The sequence below is a fragment of the Balaenoptera borealis genome (genome assembly GCF_965194805.1).
Source record: "Balaenoptera borealis genome assembly, chromosome: 6".
NCBI lineage: Eukaryota > Metazoa > Chordata > Mammalia > Artiodactyla > Balaenopteridae > Balaenoptera > Balaenoptera borealis.
Genome location: NC_138863.1, coordinates 120324122 through 120347502, shown reverse-complemented (window position 1 = coordinate 120347502; position 23381 = coordinate 120324122). Strand labels below are relative to the sequence as shown.

The 23381-nt window shown below is 43.4% G+C and overlaps 1 protein-coding gene across 2 annotated transcripts; it reads right to left on the bottom strand.

The window, feature by feature from the left end:
- Positions 1-13441: 13441 nt before the first annotated feature.
- Positions 13442-21462, bottom strand: TSN (translin). Of its 2 annotated transcripts, XM_082396978.1 has the most exons (6): positions 21221-21450; positions 19949-20042; positions 18884-18980; positions 17110-17225; positions 16063-16142; positions 13442-15422 (listed from the first exon to the last, which is right to left on the bottom strand). In XM_082396978.1, the coding sequence occupies exons 1-6, from the start codon at positions 21284-21286 to the stop codon at positions 15189-15191; spliced, it is 687 nt and encodes a 228-aa protein (XP_082253104.1). In that variant the 5' UTR covers positions 21287-21450; the 3' UTR covers positions 13442-15188. The 2 variants fall into 2 exon arrangements, with proteins under 2 accessions (XP_082253104.1, XP_082253105.1); XM_082396979.1 differs by lacking the exon at positions 16063-16142 and having other exon boundaries at positions 21221-21462.
- Between the last annotated feature and the right edge of the window lie 1919 nt (positions 21463-23381).

Here is a 23381-nt window from a genome sequence, read left to right as displayed (position 1 = left end):
CTTGTTATTTGCTCTCCAGTCAGTGAGCTGTTTCTAAAGGGAAAACCCACAGTTGCGGAGAGCCTGGGCAAGCTGATGACAGGAGTGCAAACTGGTGCCACCTTTCCGGAAGACCGTTTTGTAATATAAAGCAAAAGCCTTCAACATGAACACACCCTAGGAATCCCAGGACAATATTTGGATATTTCCAGAGACTTGTTTAAAAAGCAAAAATGGAAAACAACCAAAATGTTCAACAGTAGCATTAAACTACGGAACATTCATCCATTCTAGGATTTCATTTTTAAAATATGTGGTAGGAAAAAAATAATTAATAAAGCAATACTTCAATAAAATTACAAAAATAAAATTTTTAAAAGAAAATTTTTAAAACTAAAATATAAAACTTGAAAAAAGAAATAAATGTTGTAGGATATCATTAGAGCATTATTTGAAATAGGCCAAAACTCGAGACATCTTAATACCTATGAAAGGGGTAATGACTGAATTACACAGCCACACTCTGAACTACTACGCAGTATTTTTAAAGGAAAAAATTAGGCAAATCTATGACCTAACATGTTGACTTATGATAAAATGCTGATTGAAAAAAGCAAGTTGTAAATAAAATGTATAATGTGGACAGATTTTGTTAAAATTTACAAATATAATCTTATATATTTACCTTGAAATGTTATTAAAGTATAATTATCTTTTAATTTTCATATTTGTGAATTAGTTCGATTTTTATAATGAGTATTATTACTACTGATGTAACTTTTAACTGATGAAAAAATTTTTAATAACAGTAAAGTTGATACAAAGAAAATATACTGAAATGAAGATTCACAATATATTCCTAAATTTAAAAGAAGCAATTTACAAAAAAGAATGTAGAGTATGATCCTATATTTTGGTAAAATTTAGAACCACACAAATATTAATAGTGGGTATTTTTAAATGTTGGTATTAAAGAAAAGAAACAATAAAATGGTAAAAAAGATACATTGGTAAAAGTAGCCAAAATCTTTTAACAAAAAATAAGCTAAGCTAGTGACAATGTGGTGAGACAGCCACTTTCACACACAGCTGGTGGTAGCATAAACTGAAACCACTTTTCTGGAAAACAATTTGAAATTATGTATCCAGAGTCTTAAAAATATTTCTAATCTTAGTCCAAAAATATCAGTTCTAGAAATCAATCCTCAAGAAATAACCTCCAAGATGCAATCACATATTGTACACCAAGATGTTCATAACACTATTATTTGTAATAATGAAAAGCTGGAAACTTTGTATAGAGTTTCAACAGATTCTTTATAGAGACATAGAAAACAATCAGAATATAAACCAAAATTTTAACAGTGATTTCCTCTGGGTGGTAGAAAAAATATTTTTATTTTATTTTTCACAGGTTCCTGTACTTTTTAAAATTTTCTAATGAACTTCTACTGCTTTTCAAAGTTGTAGGGAGAAAAGATTTTTCTAAAAACAATAGAGATACATCCAATAATCACTGTTGGATTGTTGTATGATTCCATTTATATGAGGTACCTAGAATAGCAAAATTCATAGAGAGAAAGTAGAAGGGTGCGTGCCAGACGTTGTGGGGAGAAGGAACGGGGAGTTGGTGTTTAATGGGGACAGAGTTTCAGTTGAGGAAGATGGAAAAGTTCCAGAAATGATGGTCATGACGGTTGTATAATAATGTAAATATATTTAATGCCACAGAACTGTATATTTAAAAATGGTTAAAATGGTAAATTTTGTTATGTACATTTAACCACAATAAAAAAAAAAAGAAGTGCATATTCACAATAGCCAAGATGTGGAAACAACCTAAATGTCCATCGACAGACGAATGGATAAAGAAGATGTGGTACATATATACAGTGGAGTATATTCAGCCATAAAAAAAAGAATGAAATAATGCCATTTGCAGCAACATGGATCGACATAAAGATGATCATACTAAGTGAAGTAAGTCAGAAAGAGAAAGACAAATACCATATGATATCACTTATACGTGGAATCTAAAATATGACACAAATAAACTTATCTACGAAACAGAAACAGACTCACAGACATAGAGAAAAGTCTTGTGATTGCCAAGGGGGAGGGGCTGGGGGGGGATGGATTGGGAGTTTGGGGTTAGCAGATGCAAACTGTAATATATAGAATGGATACACAACAAGGTCCTACTGTAGAGCACAGGGAACTACAGTCAATATCCTGTGATAAATCATAATGGAAAAGAATATGAAAAAGAATGTATATATATGCATAACTGAATCACTTAGCTGTACAATAGAAACTAACACAACACTGTAAATCAACTATACTTCAGTTAAATAAATAAATAAATAAAAAGAATTTGCAGTCCATAAGCTTTTGTATAGCTTCTACAAGCTGTTCCATATATTCACATTTCCAATAAATTCCTTTTTTTCCAGGGTTTATAATTCTTTTGTTTTCAGTTGAGGTTACACTGATTTATAACATTATACGTTTCATGTTTACAACGTTATATTTCTACTTCTGTACACCCTACAGTGTGCTCACGACCGAAAATTTAGTTTCCATCCATCAACATACAGTTGACCCTTTTCCCCATTTCGCTGCCCTCAACCTTTCCCCCCACTCCTCAACCACGACTCTGTTCTCTGTATCTACGTGTTTGTTTTTGTTTGGTTTGGTTTGTTCACTTATTTGGGAGTTTTTGTTTGTTTATTAGTTTTTTATATTCTACATATGAGTGAAATCATATGCTATTTATTATCATTCTTGCATCTAAAGGCTTCTAACTAATCATGAGTTACCAGGTGCCCAACCTGCAGGACATACCCAGGAAGAAAGCCACCCCAAAATGTCAAAGGTATCAATAATCTTTGAACAACATTTATGCAGATTTTTCCTATCAGTTTCCCAATTAGTGGGAGCGAAGACAGCTCCAAGTTGTCCAATATAAATAAGCAGTCTGAGGTACGATATGAAAAAAAAGATGTAAAATATTTTGTTAATAATTGTTATTTTGATTTTCTGTTGAAATAATTTTTTATATATTAGGTTAAATAAAACATTAAAATTATAAATAAATAAATAAGCAGTCTGATGATATATCAGTCAAGCCTCACCCCCATTCTTCTCTCCAAGTCTCTCCCCAGTGCATATGAATGACTTCTTCCCAATGCCCTAGTGCAGGGCCATGGTTGACTCCATCTAGACACTGAAATGGCCACAACCCCTGATCTGAATCTGCCACCCATCATTTTATTTTCTTTTTTTTTCTTTTATTTTCTTTCTTTTGTGTGGCTGTGTTGGGTCTTCGTTGCTACGCGTGGGCTTTCTCTAGTTGCGGTGAGCGGGGTCTACTCTTTGTTGCCGTGCGCGGGCTTCTCACTGTGGTGGCTTCTCTTGTTGCGGAGCACGGGCTCTAGGCATGCAGGCTTCAGTAGTTGCAGCACACTGGCTCAGTAGTTGTGGTGCCCCGGCTTAGTAGCTCCGCAGCATGCGGGATCCCCCCAGACCAGGTCTCGAACCCGTGTCCCCTGCCTTGGCAGGCGGATTCTTAACCACTGCGCCACCAGGGGAGCCCCTACCCATCTTTTCTGGGGGCACAGGACCCCTCAGCTCCTCCCTAGGGTCTCCTCTGCAGCCCCTTCCCAGCCAACTTCCTACAGAGGCTACAGCCCACTGTAACCACAGTATAACGAGAGGCTGAGAGGAGGGGGAGAAGCAAGAAATCAGGGTCCCAATAAGCCAGACCAGTATTAGATTCTATTCTCTGTGCTTACGGAAAGGCTTTTGACATTTGAGGGGTCAGCGTCCTATTTTATCTATTCTCCGAAGACTAAAAAAGTCCACAAAGGATAACACTCTTTTCCCTTTGCTGAGATAAAATTTGAATGATGTACTTCATGTATTCATTCAATCGAAAAATATCTGTTGAGCCTCTTTTCCATGCCAGGCACTAGTGCAAGACGCTGGCATTCAATGATGAGCAAGACACAAGTCTGCCCGCAAAGCAGTCAGATGGAGGGGTAATGCAGACAAGCAGAGGGGCGGGTACAGCGCGATCTCAGCGTCATCCAAGCTGTGCCAATGAGCCCTGGTGCTGGGGGCAGGGCCTGCAGGTGAGCCTGCATGTGGACCCTTCTGTGTGGACCACTCCACTGGTGACGGAGCTCATCCTCTGCTCAGCTCCGCATCTCAATATGGTCTTCCTGGATGCTTTCATCACGGATACGCAGGAATTTTCATTACTAAATAAGCAGTAATCCAATGAATTTTCATTACTAAACTGACATCTGAAGTCAGTATTTTCATTTATTCTTGCCCACATTTCGAGAGTAGAATGCTTTTGCACATAGTTCCTCAACCTCGGCACTACAGACCTTCAGGGCTGGATAATTTTTGGTTTCAGGGGCTGCCCTGTGCATTGTAGGACGTTTAGCAGCATGCCTGGCTTCTACCCACTAGATGCCGGTGGCACTTCCTTCTCCCAGTTGTGACAACCAAAAAATGTTTCCAGACCTTGCCCAGTCTCCCCTGGGCCCCCAGCAAACCGCTGCTCTTTGGTTATTCACAGATTTGAGTAGCCCTGGAGGCCTCTGAACATTTCCCCTTAGAGTGTACAGGTGTGCTTCTCACCGGAGTGGTCAGTAGAGCATTTTGTGAATTCCAACCTGCTATGGCCAAGCTCCAAGAAGCACAGAGAGCAGTGTTCAGGGAATACGCAGCGGGGAGTGGGCGAGAAGGAAGGGCTGCACTATCATCAAAGCCTCCGATGCAGGGGCTTCCCTGGTGGCGCAGTGGTTAAGGATCCGCCTGCCAATGCAGGGGTCGCGGGTTCGAGCCCTGGTCCGGGAAGATCCCACATGCCGCGGAGCAACTAAGCCCGTGAGCCACAATTACTGAGCCTGCACTCTAGAGCCCGCGAGCCACAACTACTGAAGCCCGCAGAGCCACAACTACCAAAGCTGGCACGCCTGGAGACCGTGCTTCACAACAAGAGAAGCCACTGCAATGAGAAGCCCATGCACCGCAATGAAGAACAGCCCCCGCTCGCCACAACTGGAGAAAGCCTGCGCACAGCAACAAAGACCCAACGCAGCCAAAAATTAAATAAATAAATAAATAAATTTAAAAGAAAGAAAAACGGCTCCGATGCAGCCTAAGCAGCGTCCACTTAATCCATCAGGACACAGGCAGTCACTGAGGGCTTTAGAGCAGGCAAGTGACCAGAATCAGACTTCAGGACGATACCAAGGCAGGAGAATATCAGACAGATTAGAGGAATGACAGTTTGGAAGCAGGGGACCAACAGGCTTCGGGGACAGGCCTGGAGACAGGTGATGGCATTCCGATCTAGGAAAGTGGCAGAGTCAGCTGGAAGTCAAAAAAAGGCCTACAAGGCATCTAGGAGGTAGACCCTACTAGGAACAGGTGGAGAGTGGAGAGGCCGGGGAAAAGGGGCCTCAAGGCTGAGGCAGTGGGAAGCACGGGAAGGGCTGGGGCCTGGTCGGCTGAGCGGGGTCTGAGCCACAGCCTGGCTCTGTGCTCCACACTTGTTTCTTCATCTAGAAATGGAGAGGAGATGAAACACCTCGTGCACCCCCCGCACGGAGCCTGGCAGGCAATGGGTGCTTCTCCCCACAGGACCCCCCGACAGAGACAGAGAAACCACGGTGGGCAAACTGGCCAGGTAGACGGCAAGATCAGGTCTGGTTGCTTATGAAGGTCTAATTTGCACCCGATAAAATTCACCCTTTTAAAGCGTACAGTTCACTGCTTCTTGGTAAATTCACAAAGTTATACAACCATCACCCCAAAAAGAACCTCCATGCCCATTCTCCCCTCCCCCCCACCCATGGCAACCACGAATCCACTTTGTCACTAGAGAGTTCCCTATACTAAATGGAATCATTATAGTGTGTGGTCTTTTGTGACTGGCTTGTTTCACTTAGCATGTTTTCAAGGTTCACCCATGCTGTAGCTTGTATCTGTACTTTGTTCCTTTTTACTGCCAAGTAATATTCCATTGTGTGGATGTAACATTTTGTTATCCATTGTTATCCAATCTAACTGTCCATCAACTAATGAATGGATAACGTTTTGTTATCCATTACTATCCATGGACAGTTAGACTGTTTCCACTCTTTGGCTATTATGATTAATGCTATAGCAATCATGTACAAGTCTTTGTATGAATATGTCTTCACCTTCCAAGTACACACCTGGGGGTGGAATTGCTGGGTCACATGGTAACTCTATGTCTAACTCTTTGAGGAACTGCCAGACTGTCTTCCAAAGCAGCACAAGATCACTTCTGAACCCTTGGTGCTGAGGTGTCAATGTGGTAATCATAATTCAAGTCTAGAGGAAAGCAGACGAGTTTGCAAGTGAGTGACAGCGGAGAGAATACAGGCTACGGAAGAAAGGAAGTGAAACCCCCAGGAAAACCTCCTCCTTCATTTGTCTGGGCCACAGCTTCCTGAGGGGTCACAGAGAACGTGCCACAGGACAGCAGCAAAAGTCAGACGATGAGACGAACGTAAAAACACTTTGACAAAGCAGAAAGGGACATACGTGTTTTTTTCTAATTTCACAGGAATATCCGATTACAGTATGTGTTTCAATAACGCCAGCTTTGTACAAAAGAGGCAAATGTAAAACGTGCTGCTGAAGGACAGAAGCAGCTTAACTGTAGAACCGGAGCGTCTCCACGGAGTTTGCTGAGAACTGGAGACCAACTTATCCATCGCACCTTTGTGGAAGGAGTTCAGGAAAGAGAACGGACATTCGCACGAGTGGTTAGCTAAAGGATAATACTTCTGATCAAAAGTTAAGAGTAGAATTCACAGTTATCTCAAACTAAAGTTTTTTAAATTTATTTATTTATTTATTTATGGCTGTGTTGGGTCTTCGTTTCTGTGCGAGGGCTTTCTCTAGTTGCGGCAAGTGGGGGGCCACTCTTCATCGCGGTGCGCGGGCCTCTCACTATCGCGGCCTCTCTTGTTGCAGAGCACAGGCTCCAGACGCGCAGGCTCAGTAGTTGTGGCTCACGGGACCAGTTGCTCCATGGCACGTGGGATCTTCCCAGACCGGGGCTCGAACCCGTGTCCCCTGCATTGGCAGGCAGATTCTCAACCACTGCGCCACCAGGGAAGCCCCCCAAAATAAAGTTTTTAAAAAGCCAGTGAGGGAGTTCCCTGGCAGTCCAGTGGTTAGGGCTCGGCGCTTTCACTGCCGTGGCCCGGGGTTCAATCCCTGGTCGAGAAACGAAGATCCCACAAGCCGCGCAGTGTGGCCAAAAACCAAAACCAAAAAACCAAAAAAGCCAGTGATACATTTAGGATAAAACCAACAATGCAAAAACTATACATGCATCTTTAAGAATTTTTTGTAATTTCCCAATTTTCAACAATTGATTACATATTTCTTTTATAATCACAGAAGGAACACAAGTCAAAAAAGGGTAAAATATACAAAACATACTAAAAAGCAATGGTCTGCACATTGACATATTCCTCAAAGTGTTTACATAACCCCTGTCACACCTTTGATTGCACACCAGGCAATATGATCTATTCTCTCCTGCCAGTGGGTATAAAATAAACGAGGATTAAAGTCAAAGTGCTTCTGGAATCAGCTCAAAGAATGCTCAGGCCAGTCCTATTCCCTTTTCTTTGTCTTTCTCCAGTGAGGGTATTTGGGAAGTACTCATTATGCCAGAATGTTTCCAGTTTAAGGCAGGGTTGGAGCTGCTTGGTGACACAAGGCAGGCCACAGCCAGTGACCCAGGTGCCCATGTGGCCAGTTCTGTTAAGCAAGATGAAGGCGTGGCCTTGTCCTTGATGGGGTGGGGCCCTGCAGGTTAGGTGTGGAAAGGCTCACCAGCCTCACAAACCTCCCAGCCAGCAGCCCTGCTACCCCCCAACTGATGCCCACCTCCAGGACCAGTCCCAGAAGACTGACGGCCAACCTCTGCTGGGCACCGTTGAAGAGAGCCTGGGTCCATCCCTCTGATCCTCTTCTTCCTTTTGGGGATTTGAAGGTTAACTTTTGATGCAAAACTATGAAGCCTTAAAGTTGATTGATCTTAGTCTTTTTTAATACTGACTATGGGTCTTTGTCTTAATTGTGTCAACTCTAGGTCTGATTAAATAGCTTCTGATTTAAGTAGAAGGGCCCAAGCCACAGACTGCTCCCCAAACAACCCCTGAACGATTTAAACCATCTTGCAGTCTTCCCCCAGAAAGCAAAAACAAACACCGTACCCTTTGTATTTCCCAAAATATGGGAATGAAAAAACTCTGGCTTCACTTCAAGGTCAGGGTGAGCAAAACGTTCATCACTGTAAGGTCTGACCACAGGGACGCCGCAGAGGAGGCTGAAGGCGAGTCTCTCCTGACCTCTGGCCAGAGCTGGCTGGCAGGTCCAGCTGGCACGTCCAGCTGGCACATCTAGACTGCAAGGCCAGCGTTCTGTCACCAAAACACACAGCTGAAATGGAGGAATGCAGGCCTCTAGCCAGGGCAGATGGCTATGGGTAAATGTTAATTAATATTAAATGACACCAGACGATCACAGTAACTGATGTAAGGGACAGGGTAAATAAGGGGGAAAATGACAAAGGACGTAACTAACAAGCCCAACTTTCTTGTCTGAGGATTCTACTTATTTTCACGGTTTTGTTCCTTCCCCATTCATGAGAACTCCACCCTCAGGACCTAATCACCTCCCACAGCCCCACCTCCAAATACTATTCAATTAGGGATTAGGCTTCAATATACGAATCTGGGGGGAGACAGAAACATTCAGTCCTCTGCCCCCAACTCCAATCAGTGAGCAACTTTCCTCAATTCTTTCTCTGCAGGGTACTTCATGGGCATCTTACCCCGTCATGCTCGTCATCAGCTACCCAAGCTGACTGACCCTTATAACCTCAAAGACAGCAAGAGCCTCTCACAGGTCTCCCCGCCTTCGGTCTCCCCCCACTGGTAGCATGACACAGCCAGGATTCAAAACCATGGCTGGCTGACCCCAAAGCTGCTCCCTCTCTTCAAAACACCCTAACGTCCTCCAATGCCCCATTCAAAGTCCCGGTTCAGGGGCTTCCCTGGTGGCGCAGTGGTTGAGAATCTGCCTGCCAATGCAGGGGATACGGGTTCGAGCCTTGGTCTGGGAAGATCCCACATGCCGCGGAGCAATTGGGCCCGTGAGCCACAACTACTGAGCCTGCGCGTCTGGAGCCTGTGCTCCACAACAAGAGAGGCCGCGACAGCGAGAGGCCCACGCACCGCGATGAAGAGTGGCCCCCGCTCGCCGCAACTAGAGAAAGCCCTCACACAGAAACGAAGACCCAACACAGCCAATAATTAATTAATTAATTAATTAATTTAAAAAAAAAAAAAAAAAACAAAGTCCCAGTTCAGGTTTTTCCAAGTCTAACAGTCCAACCTTGTCAGACCGTCCCCTCCATTCAAACGGTGGCATCCCCACCCCCATTAAATGGCTGATACATTTCTGCTTTGGTTTCCATTATTCTGCCCACCCAACATCACCTTCTCTAGTTCCAGGCTTACCTAAATCCTATCTCTTTCATGAACCAGTTCAATTATACCTCCTAATTTCCCACAGCAATCATTCACAAGTTATTTAGCAATTAAGTACTATTATTATGACATCTTATCTATTATCATCTTGAATATTTTTCCCCCCTTAGGCCACACAGCGCAGCATGTGGGGTCTTAGTTCCCCGACCAGGGATCCCCTGCGTTGGAAGCGCAGTCTTAACGACTGGATCGCCAGGGAAGTCCCTATCATCTTGAATTTTAGCTCGGAGTAGGGAATCCTCATAGATTGCTGATGGGAGAACATACTGGCAGTTCCTTAAAAAGCTAAACATAAAATTACCATTTTTACCATAGACTTCTAGGTATCTATCCAAAAGAAATGGAAATACCCACTCCACTCACACACAGACTTGCACAAGAATGTTCCTAATGGCCAAAAAGTAGAAACTTAAATCTTCATCATCTGATGAATGGATAAAACGTGGAATATCCATACAATGGAATATTATGCAGGAATAAAAAGGAACAAGCTACTAACGTGAAGGAACCCTAAAAACATTATGCTAAGTGAAAAGACACAAGGGACCATATACTGTATCTTCCCATTTATGTGAAGTATCCAGAAAAGGCAAATTTATAGAGAAGGAAAGTAGACTAGTGGTTGCCTGGGGCTGGGAGTGGGAACAGGGACTTTTGGGGAGATAAAAACGTTCTCAAACTGGTTTATGGTGATTTTTGCACCACCTGGTAAATCAAATCACTGAACTGTACACTTGATATGAGTCCATTTTATGTGTAAAATGTATTTCAATAAATCTGTTAAAGTTTTTTTAAATTATAGTAGGAGCTCAAATATTAGCAGAGTATCTAATCTTACTTGTTTATATATTTTCTCGCCACCCTCGCCCCTGCAACTTGACCCTAATCTTGAGGGCAAGACCAAGTCTCCCATGTACTGTGCTGATTTTCAATACAAGTTGCACCTAACCCAAACCTATACACACACTGTGTTCACAACCACTTGTGGATGTGATTTTTGCCTTGTCAGGCTATGGAGTGGGTGACGCCATCAGGAGAGAAATGGTGTCTGCGGATAGACAGGCAGAATAACCGTGTCTGAATCCCAGCTCCTCCACCTCCTAGCTGTGAACTCAGGGCACTGCCCGCTGCGAGCCCATTCTCCAGGCCCAAAATGGGAAAAACTGTGGTAGCTACCTCGTAAGATTGTTCTGAGGATGACATGAGATGATCTGGAGAAAACGCTTAGCCCGGTGCTTGGAACATGTAACAGCTCATTGAACGTCGGCTTCAAACACACAAACCCGACCACAAATGCACACACACCAGAGGAATCTCTTTAAACCAGAAACAACCTTCAACAACAGAGGGGACGACTACAGATGACCCACCCCTCTTCTTCTCACCCACCAGGCAAGGGGCCCTGGGATGTCTCTTCTCCCTTCCAAGCCCACTGAAATTCATCTGTGACCAGAAATACTATTAATCATCTAACAGGAGGAACTCGACAGTGCCCACGATTTTCATCACTTAGTTTGTCTGACTCTCCATCCTCTCTCATCCTACAAGGTGGGATTTCACTTCCTGGCTCCCTCGGTGTGAGCAGGGCCACACATCCAGTTCTAACCTACGAACGATGAGAGGAAGTGACGTGTCACTTCCAAAGCAGAGCGTGTGTCTGTACAAGACTCTCCCGGAGGAACTAATAAGCGGCCCAGCTGCGGCTGCTCTGTCAGCTACGTGAGGCCAACGTGGGGCGGGTCCCCCGCTAACCTGAAATGGTCGGGGAGGATGAGCGGGAAAAAAACCTGCTCTATGTCGTTTTGCGTCACCCAGCCTCGCCTGACAAAGTCACAAGGCACTCAGGCTGTGAAACTGTACATTTTATAGTTCTTTTTTTTTAAATTTATTTATTTTTGGCTGCCTTGGGTCTTCATTGCTGTGCGTGGGCTTTCTCTAGTTGCGGCGAGTGGGGGCAGCTCTTTGGTGCAGTGCATGGGCTTCTCATTGCGGTGGCTTCTCTTGTTGCGGAGCTCGGGCTCTAGGCGCGCAGGCTCAGTAGTTGTGGTGCATGGGCTTAGTTGTTCTGCGGCATGTGGGATCTTCCCGGACCAGGGCTCGAACCCGTGTCCCCTGCATTGGCAGGCGGATTCTTAACCTCTGTGCCACCAGGGAAGCCCTGAAATTGTACATTTTAAATCTCTCACCTAAAAAAACCTCCCTGGGACTTCCTTGGCGGTCCAGTGGTAAAGAATCCGCCTTCCAATGCAGGGGACATGGGTTCGATCCTTTGTCAGGGAACTAAGATCCCACATGCCGCAGGGCAAATAAGCCCGTGCGCCACAACTATTGAGCTCGCCCGCCTCAACTAGAGAGCCTGCGTGCTGCAAACTACAGAGCCCACGTGCCCTGGACCCTGCGTGCCACAACTAGAGAGAAGAGAAAAACCCTCGTGCCACAACTAGAGACAAGAGAAAAACCCTCACGCCACAACTACAGAGAAGCTCACGTGCCACAGCAAAAGATCCCGCACGCCTCAACAAAGCGCCTGCGTGCTGCAACTAAGACCCAATGCAGCCAAAAATAAATTAAATAAATAAATTCTAAAAATAAATAAATAAATAAACCTTCCTAAGACGCTTTCTTCCCCTGGCTTCTGTGCCGAGCCACTCTCCCTGTTCTGTCAACCTCTCTGACCACTCCTTGTGGCTCCACTCCCTCCCTCCCCCTGCTGGTAACCAGGGCTCTGTCCTCAGCCCCGAGGCCTCTCAATCCACACGCCCTCCAGGGAGATCCCACCCGCTCTCCTGATTCACCTACCACACATACGCTAACGCTACCCGAAGCTCTCTCGAGGACTCCCCATTTCCCTCTCACCCGAAGTCCTGCTGGACACCTCGGCCAGCAGCTCCACAAGCACCATCAGTCCCACACATCCAAAAGCAAGCACACTGTCTGCCCAGCCGCCTCGAGACACGCGTTTCCCCCTACGGCCCTCACGTTGGCTAGCGGCACCTAAGCCTCCTGAGGCTTCCAGACCAGAAACCTGACAGTTAGGCTGGATGCCTCCGTCTCCTTCACGCCTTCCTCATTCAACCAACCTTCCCAGTCAGTTTCACCTCCCTTAAACGTTATTGTATGGGGGGAAGGGGGATGGTTTGTTTTTATTTGTTTAATGCTTATTACAGTGACTACTAAGAAAAGAAATTGTTTCAGGCTCAGGGAGAATCTTATTCCCGTGTGAGGCATGACAGTGATGTCCTACCTGGGACAAACAGTTCGGTCCAGACCACAAAAGAAGAAAGCTACAACTTCTGAGCGCACAATCATGAAACGATGGCAGGAGCAACGTGCGTATCCAAATCATCCCTTTAGCCCCTTGCTCAAGTCAAGGTCTCAGAACACAGACGAAGGAGCTTTTGTTCTTTATTAAATTCTCTTAAGCATCACTCATTGTTCAAGTTTAAGACAGGGCAAATCCTTTCTAGTATTTACGGGGCTCTCTTCTTCTCCTCATAAATAAATCTATAAAGAAAGCATCCACTAACTCATCTCTATTTTCTCTAACCTGCTTGATTTTCTAAAGTTGGAAAAAGCAATCTTGGTGCCCCGAAACCAGAGCCAAGGCTTCTCAACATCTTCAGTTAAAATACCAGTAATTTCCCAACCGGGGGAGAGCACACCAACATTACCTACGCTTTACAGTACACAGCTCCGTGGCTGCTGTCCTCTGACTGCTGTACCACACAGCAGTGTGGGCTCACCACCCATCTTCAGCCTCAAAAACCATTCAGAACTTACTGCCCATGTAGAAGAGTTCTCACGGCAGCACACGAAGTGACAAAAAGACCAAAAAGAAAAAAAAAGAAAAGAAAGAAACTGTTTTTATTGCTTTACAACAAGCGGGCAACAGACACAACGGAATAATCATACACATGACACTTGTACATCCCCGAATGGAGTATAAAACCAGAATGTGTTCCTCCACTTAAAACGTTATTTGTGAAAAGTGAAATCCACAACTTCTGCCAAGAACTCTACTGTTCTCAAGCAGAACTGATACTTAAAGAGGCAAAGAAAGCTATGATCAAACTTCCTGCATGTGTCTGATCATGGAATTCAAAGCCTTTTATGCTCAGCCCAAGTAGTGCTATTACTGCACATCTGGGGTGACCATCCTAGGCACTTTAAGACTCTAACTTTTTTCTTTCCAAATTCTTCTGCAGAAAGAGCTGTCAAGAAAATTGTTCTAAAATGCAACTATGCGTAGCAATTTATGTCTCATTTCTACTTCTTTCCTCATGATGGAAAATTTGATCAGTCCTTAACTCAGCCCGATAATAGCTCTGATGGTCATGCCAAATATCCTACTGTACAAACAGGAAGCCCAAACCCGTATTAGGCATGAGAGGGTGACACTTCTAAATACTTCCTATTATTCTGGACACACTGGCACCTTCCCTTCAGTGAGCTCCAAGACGCTGTGGATTAAGTCACCATTTTAATAATACCTCTTCAACAGCAAAATTACATGGCAAGTACTACCTGAAAGTTGGGAGGGGGACGGTGCCAATGAGATACGTGTGACTTGCCCAAAACTGTAAAACCTGACTGTTGGAATAATCAACAACCTGAGAGAACTGCTTACTCGAAAAAACATGACGAAATCAGCTAATTTTTTTGTTTGTTTGTTTTTTAATTCAAGGTTTTCTCTTACTTCCAGACAAAGCACAGCATTCTTCAGTCAGAACATCACCAGTCAGGGTGTTGAGAATTAACTCCGCTGAGTGGCTTTACACTCCCAGACCTAGCGGTCTACCTTGCTATTAGGTAAAAAGTTTCATAGCTCAGAAATACATCATATGAAATGTTAGTTCAAGATGTGTGTGGACACAATGTTTCCCTGCTGCAACAGCAGAATGTTAAGGCAACATCAGAACACAGCGGTGTTTTAAAACGCTACCCCTACTCCCCACCTGGTAAGCAGAGCCAGACGATGTTACTCAACCCTTAATACAAAAATGTCCCCAAATAATCTGCTGAACTTGACTTCGCAGTTTAATCTTTGATATTTTGATGGCAGTGAGAGAGAACCCTGGGGCTATACTTCCCTTGCAAAAAAAATTCAACATGTGATTTACTCAGAAGGTTTAAAATGAGGAAGGAAAATATCAAATAACTTGTCCTTCGCTTGGCAACCATCCTTTTGAGTGAACTATTTTTATACGGTATCCAGGGCATACCTGGGTATGGATGGCTAATTTGGATATAGAAAACATCAAGGGCCACTCCTGGAAGAATCACAAACAAGACAGTAAAGCTCTCCATCAGTACATCGACAGCATCAGGGTAAGCAAGAAAAGAACTTTACCAAGAGGTCGGCATTTACACTTTTTGACAGAACTGAAATACACTGAGTTACAGAGCAAATTCACTGAAACGACAAAGAAAAATCTGTCCTCGTAAAGGCTATTCTTTCACCCCCCAAAAAAGTGTTTCAACTCTGATACACCACACAACCGGTTAAGAAAATGAAGCGCGGTGTTTAGCAATGGGCATCCTAACGACCGTGAGAGGCGCCGGGCTGGGGTCAGCGGGGCGCACGGAGAGCCCCTACTTCTCCACACAGGCCGCCGCCGTCTCCTTGTTGAAGCCTCGGATGGAGAGGTCGTAGACCACCTCCTCCACTTTCTTCACGTCGTACTTCAGGCCGTCGTAGCGCTTCCGCAGGGAGTCGTTTTTGAGGTTGAGGAGGCGGAAGCCGGAATCCAGCTCGTTGATGAAGGTGGAGATGTGCAGGGGCCGGGAGTAGTCTCCGGCGGTCACGCTGTTGACCGACAGTCTCGACTGCGGGACAGAGAAGCGGGGACGTCACAGCAGGGCTCCTCCTCCTAGGCCGGCCACCAGGCCCGCGGGCCGCAAAACTTCTCCATACTGTCCCTCATAATTCCAGTTTTGACAACTGCTTGATTTTACTAACTTACTTAATAACTTAAGAAATCATTGGCCTTTTGTTGGAGTTTCTGTGGCCTCCAACTTTTCATAAATATGAATAGGTTATAGTGAACACCTTTATAACAGCTTTTTCTCTTCTTCTGAATTACTTTTATAGGATAATTTCTCAGGAGAGAGATGAAGGAGATAAAGGCAAGAATAATTTATACACTATACAGTTAAATTGTTCCCCCAAACAATTACCTGAATTAACGCAGTCACCAGGAACGCATGCCTTACCACTACTTTGAAAGGAAGAGGCATTCTCATCTTTTAAAAGTGCACACAGTACTTAAGTGTGCACGGCCACCTCATCGTCTGAACCGCCATCCCAGCAAAGCCTACCACACACAGTACACAGTCAGTGACTACCCTGTGACCGACAGGTGGCTTAGAAAAGAACGAGACTGTTGAATTTTTGTACCCATTTAAAAAAACTGACAAGGAAGTGGAAAAATCAAAAGAGCAAATGACAAATCACTAAGCTTCTTACCAGTTCACTAGCAAGAATGAGAACTCCTGAGAGATAATCTTCTACATCCAGATGAAATCCCTTCTCCCGATCTGGCTCAACTAAAAAATATAACAAAGTAAAGACAAGGTCGTGATGGAAATACAACTTACACCTAAAAATTTTTAAAAATACAGACACACACACACACATACACACACATGTAATTTCTCTCAAAGTGAAAAAGGAACAAGTCCTTCAAAACTATCTTTTGAATGTGGACATATCCCTGGCACTGTGGATTTTTCATACTCTCAAGCAGAATTCAATTTTTCCTTCCATTCTTCTTTCAAAATATAATACCACCAAAGGGCTTCCCTGGTGTCACAGTAGCTAAGAATCTGCCTGCCAATGCAGGGGACATGGGTTCGAGCCCTGGTCCGGGAAGATCCCACATGCCGCAGAGCAACTAAGCCCGCGCGTCGCAACTACTAAGCCCCTGCGCCTAGAGCCCGTGTTCCGCCACCGCAGTGAGAAGCCCGCGCACCACAATGAAGAGTAGCCCCCGCTCGCCGCAACTAGAGAAAGCCCACGCGCAGCAATGAAGACCCAACGCAGCCAAAAATAATAAATAAATAAAATTTTAACCAAAAAGAAAAATAATAATAATACCACCAAGAATGGTACCTAGTTATGTCTGAGAATACCTTTGTTTTTAGAAGTGCACGCTGAAGCACTGAAATGAGAAGTCATGGTCTCTACACCTGACTTTCAAACGGTTCGCACGTGCCCCCAAGGCACACACAGTAAGAGACTAAGCAGATGGGCCAAAATGTGAACAAGCAGAGGATCTAAGTGGGGGGTACACAGGGGTTCACTGCACTGTTCTTTTTTTCTGTAGGCTTGACGTTTTTAAAAACTCAAAGGAACACCCAAGTACAAAGAGCAAGCCACTACACATTTTTAGTTTTTCTGTTTCCAAGTAACCAGTTTTCCATTTAGCTCTCATTTGTTTCCATAAATAGAAAGCCCCCCCCCCCGCCAAAACCTCAGCTGGCCCTGCAGGTAGACACGCCTGCGGACACTCACTGCCAAGGATCTCCGTGACCGCCTCTCGAGTCACCAGGGTCTCCGACTCCAAGTACACGACGAAGGCTGCCAAGAAGACCAGGCGCTGTAGCACAAACCTCCAGTGCTCGTGAAACCTGCGGCGAGCGTGAGGCACCAGCGTCAGAAAGACAGGACGGGGCAGCCATGGCCAGACATGCGAGGAGTGGGGCCCTTTTTTCTAATAAAACTTATAAAACGTGTAAGAGCAACGTGACCTTTAAGTATATGAGGTGGGTGCAGCGTAAGTACACTGGACTGGATTTGCCAGTCCAAATTTATAACAACTACTTACTATAATTTTAATGAATGAGAAGCATGGTCCAATTTTGATGAATGCAAAACTTTACAACCAAAGGCTATGGACAAGAGCAACTGTGCTTTAGAAGTTTAATCAGTAAATACAATAACACTGCTCTGAGAAAAATAAATGTGGGCGAATGAAGATCGATGAGAACCCCAACTGTACATCAGCCTCAGCACCTGACTGTGTTATGCTCTGAACTGAGTGCAGGGTATCAAGAAACTCCTGATTCACACACATAGGAAATAACTACCATGTGCAGTCACTAAACAGGTGAACTTAAAACCTTGGGATACTGCAGTTAAACCAAGCTAGGAGCCTGAAAAAGAAATAAGAAATTTTACAACCCCTAGATATTTATGCTATGCCTCCTGATTTTCAAATGTGGCAACAAATTCAAAACCATCTTTCAACAAAACCCAGGCCAAACAAAACATTCTGAGGTCCAAATCAGCCAGAGGGCAGCCTGTGTGTGAACTCCAAACACCATGCTCTCTAAAGACCCTGCCAGTTCTATTGTCCTACTTCTCTAAGCATCAGTTATTACCTTACAGCAGGGGTCAGCAAACTTTTTCTGTGATTGAGGCTTTGTGGGTCACTTTCAGTCTCTGTCACATACTCTTATTTTTTTTTTTTTAACAACTCTTTAAAATATAAATATATTTATATAAAATATAAAAGGCCACAGTAGTTTGCCGGCCCCTACCTTTAAAGAATCTTGTGAGGTTATACTATCCACTCCCCATATACACGTCCTAACTATTTCTTGCCTATAACGTGTCCTAAAAGAATATCTTCTCTAGTGAGAAAGCAAGCGTAAGTAGAAAGTTTAGGTTCCTATTTACTATATTTCATCAACACTCAGTTTTTCCCAGTTTAACATCTATGAAATCAGGATGTATTGTACAATTTACATTTCACAATTATGATTAACAACAAATTTTTTCCCTAGTGGTATGAAAAATAACATTGTATCTTAAAATTAGTAGTGTTGTACATTCAACGAGATATGGCATAAGATATTACCCACATATGTCACTTGGCAGTGAAATTCGATATTCAGTGTATTTATACACACAAACATACACTGCCACTTAATCCCATAACCTTAACAGCAAAGATAGGGTTCATCCAACTTCACAAGTAACTTGAATATACTAAAAAGATATTCCCTATTTTGACCTTCACACAATACATATTTTCTTTTTAATTACCTTTTCATTGCAAAAATTATACATGTTCCTTAAGAAGATTTTGAAAGTAAAAGGGAGAAAAAAATAAAATCAACACTTTTGTCACCATTAAAATACCACCACTATTAACAGTTCCTTTTCCTTTCTGTTGCTTCTTCTAAGTAGAGGGATTTTTACCGAAGCAATCATTTAGTACGTATAATTTTTCTCTTGCCTTTTTTTACTTAACGTTATAAAAGATGCTAGTTGTCTTACAAACCTGTAATACTGCTCAGCAGGAAACTTGGTCTTCAAAGACGTCAGATGTGTTTTTACTGTACCAAAATGTTCTCGAGCTTTCAAACACCTCTTTGGAACTGATCACAAAAAGATAATCAAACATAATAATGACAGACTTAGCAAATTTCAAATACAGTTCTTGCTTAACAACCTATGTAGTCTACCTGGAAATAAATCAATTTTTTTTTAAAATCTCATGACCAAATGTAGGGTATGCATCTCTGCTTCCAAGCTGGCTCTTAAAATTTCATATCTAGCTTCCCTACTAAAAAAATAAACAAACAAAAAATTGCTAAAAGGGAATATGTTGGGAAACATACTGGTAAACTGTCATAAATAACCTCACCTTTAAGCTGCCTTTCCTAGTCAGTCCCCAAAGGATGCCTAAAATTGGGCTGCTTCTAGCTCCCATATTTGGTCAAAAGGCAGCTTTATAATTATTCTCAATCAGGCTGACCAACTCTGTATCACCTAGAAAAATGACTGATCCCTGACACCTGTTAATTACATCATTATATCATTATCTATCTGAAACTATATTTCAGCTCTTTCAGTTGTGCTCACTACATCTTACAATGGAAGTTCCATGTCTAAACTTCTCGTACTTGATACCCAAACAAGAGCTGACTGTAAACACATTGACAACATTTTACACTGGCCATTTCATTATCTACAAATGCATATTAAATTATTTTCAATGACTGAAAGACTGGGTTTAAGAAAAAGAACCAAATAAAAGTTGCTAGATACACAAGAGGGCTATGAAACTACCACAATTATCATCAGTATAACTCTATCACAGGAGAAGACATTCCTATTTCAACCTACGTGAAAGTAGAAAATCAACCAAAATACACAGAATTCTGGAAACCTGTAAAATGATCAGCTCACCCACTTCACCAATTTTTACTCACCATAAAGCATGAGAGACATTTTTCAGAGTAAATAATACAGATTTGATATGTCTTCTGGATGTAAATTAACTCTTTAAATGAGAGATCAATAAATTGGATAAAAACCTTCAAAATCAAAACAAAGAACTTACTGTCCTGAAACCCAGCACCCTGATGGACCCCTTGCAGTAGAGTTAAAATCTCTCGAGCTGTTTGTTCCAAACTCTGCACAACTTTTCGGATTTCCTAGAAAAAATTAAAGATGAAAATATCAAATAAATCCAACATAATCATTATATTATCATAGCCTCAAACCAAATATACTAAATAGCATATTTGATCTATGACACCTTCACATATATTCAAAACACTAGCAAACTTTACAAGGACATGAATGGTGCACAAAATATCCAGATTTGAATTCTGACTTTTCCACTTACTTCCTCTGTGAGACCTTCAGGAAGACACTAAAAAGCCTTAGATTCCTGATATAAACTTCAAAGGCTAATTGGCACCCACTCACCCAAAATATCCCACTGCAACACTAAAGGAGATGAGGCACCCACACGTAAACTAACAAGAGAAGAATGAAACGCAATACAAGGATCGGGTATTTTTCATTCATCCATTTTGCAAATATTCACTGAGCACATTCTTAGGCACTGTGTAACTACTGGGGAACCAAGCAGACAGTCCCTTCCTTCCTTTAGAGTATAACGGGGGAGGCGTTTAAAAAATAACCATCACACAATTTTTTTTAATGGTAATGCACTACTAGAAGTAAACATAACAGAGTAAAAAATTATTTATATTTTGACGTCAAGGAGGTAAACACGAAATAACCAGGAAAAGAGTGGGAAAGTAGCACATTCCGGGAAAAGCAAGCAGTACATGCAAAAGTCCTGAGGCAGGAAGCTATTTGGGGAACTAGAAGAATAAAAGGGAGGTAAACTGAGCATAACACACAACGGAAAAAGGCGTAAAATGAGACTGGAGAGAGAGACCTGTGGGCCACAGTAGAGTCTGGAGTTTTATTCTACGCGGAATGAGAAGCCATAGGAGAGTTTTAAAGAGAAGGGCACACGTGCTTTTAACACACCAATAAACAAACACAACAAACACGTGTCGTCTGAGCTCCAAGCGCTAACTGAGGCTTCGACATAAACATACGCTAAAAAGGAGGAAAACTGACACCCAAATGAGGTAGGTGATGCCAAGGAACCGAGCCCCGAACACAGGGGACCAGGACCTGGCAGCAGAATCGGGGGCCGGGGGAGGGAAGTGCCCTGAGCCGAAACAAGACGGGGAGCAACCCACCCCCGGAGGCTTCCCCACCACTCGAATCTGAGCGACGGAGGAGGGCCGGGAGTCGCGGCCCAGCTAAGCAAGGAGAGGGAAAGGGGATGGGGAGAGAGGGGTCTCGCCTCTCGGATGTCCTGCTCGGCAGCCAAAAAGCCCTGCAGCTCCACGAAGATCTCGCTCACAGACATGGCGCCGGCCGCACAAGTGTCAGCCACGGCGGCGAGGGTGGCCAGCCGAGTGCGTTCGGGAGACAACCGGCGCCGTCAGTCACAACGCCCGCCACCGCCGCGGCCGCGTCCACCGGGCCCTGCGCTGGGGCTGTCGCTGAGGTCCTCCCAGGCCCACGGCGCGCAGGAGGCCGGGCTGTCCGCCGCTCTGCCTGAGGCGCTGCCCGGAAGGCATAGCAAGGTTGGGCAGGGCTCTTCCGACAGGCATCACCGTAAACAGCTCAGGAAGGGGTCCTCGGACCACGTGGGCCTGAGGACTGGGGCTTGGGTTTAGAGGTGTGGGGCAGCCCGCTATTAGCTCGTGAAGTACCCCCCCGGTGTCCTGTTGGGTGTTTGGTGCCAGGAGCCCTGCACGATGCCAAAATCTGAGGATCCTCAAGTCCCTTATACGAAATGGCGTAGCATTTGAGTATAGCCTACGCACATCCTCCTGTAATACTTTACTTACTTGTAATTAGGTATTAGTTGTTATACCTAATAAAATGCATTAATAGTTGTAAATACACTGCGAATAATATGTACATAGTTGCTGGTGCACGCAAATTCAAGTTTTGATTTTCGGAACTTTGGATTTTTTTTTGAATATTTCTAACTGGGGTTGGTCGAATTTGCGGTGCGGAACCGCAGATACGGAGGGCTGACTACTGTACATGGTGTTTGATCCAACAGCAGTTGGCGGGAAGATGCTTCGATACTGAAGGGTACGCATAAAAAGAATGTAGATTGCAATCTTCGTAAAAAGGGGAACAGTACATTCGTCTCCGCAAAAAAATACTCGGGAAAAATAAAAGTGTATGCGGGACTGTAAATAAGGGGATGGATTGAAAGTGAAATTTTTCTCTGTGTACTTTTTTTAAATTTTAACTTCTCTGTAGGATTGTGTTGCCTTTTTTTAGATTATATGAATTTTTAAGCGTGCCGGGTGGGAAGTTTCTCTCCTTCTCAACTACTACCTTCCCTCATTCCCCTTCCTTGAGGCAAGCGCTGTAATGATTTCTTGTTTAGGCCTTGCAGTTATTCCATACATCTACCCTACAAATACAAATGTGTATGTGTGTGTAGGATACACTCCATATGAATTTGAATGATTACTTATATCAACTAAATGATAGCTTATTGTTTGCTTTGCGCCAGACGTTATTCTAAAACTTTACATGAAATGTCATATTTTATCTCCATTATACTTCTGCGAATTTGATACTATTTTTATCTTATAAATGATGTAACTATGTTAACAGATTAATTGACTTGCCTAAAGTCATATGCAGCTATTACAAGATGAAGCTGTAATCTAAATGAGTTGTCTTCATCACCATGCTATTATCATCTTATATACATATTGAAATTTCTTTTGGGAATTTGCTATGCTTTTTACACATCTTACTATAAAGTTTTCATCTTTCTCATTCAATTCTAGTAATCCTTATCACTTAAAAATTAACATTTTCTCATTTTTTTTACCATTTTTAAAAATAATTTTTGAAATGCAGACATTGTTAATGTGAATTTTTTTTTTTTTTTTTTTTTTTGGTGGAATGGACATGTCCTGTCTATTAACCCAGTCAGTCCCTTATGGGCTATTTCGGTTCTTTCTATTATAAATGGCATTGTGATGAAAGTCTTTGTAAGCTCTTATCAGTATGTAAGATCATTTCCTTTTGATATACAGATGGGCAACAGGCACATGAAAAGATATCATCAGGGAAATGCAAATCAAAACCACAGTAAGATATCACCTCACACCTGTCAGAATGGCTATATGAAAAAGACAAAAGGGACTTCCCTGGTGGCGCAGTGGTTAAGAATCCACCTGCCAATGCAGGGGACACAGGTTCCAGCCCTGGTCCGGGAAGATCCCACATACCGCGGAGCAACTGAGCCCATGCACCACAACTACTGAGCCTGCGCTCTAGAGCCCACGAGCCACAACTACTGAGCCCACGTGCCTAGACCCCTTGCTCCGCAACAAGAGAAGCCACCACAATGAGAAGCCTGCACACCGCAACGAAGAGTAGCCCCCGCTCGCCGCAACTAGAGAAAGCCCACACGCAGCAAT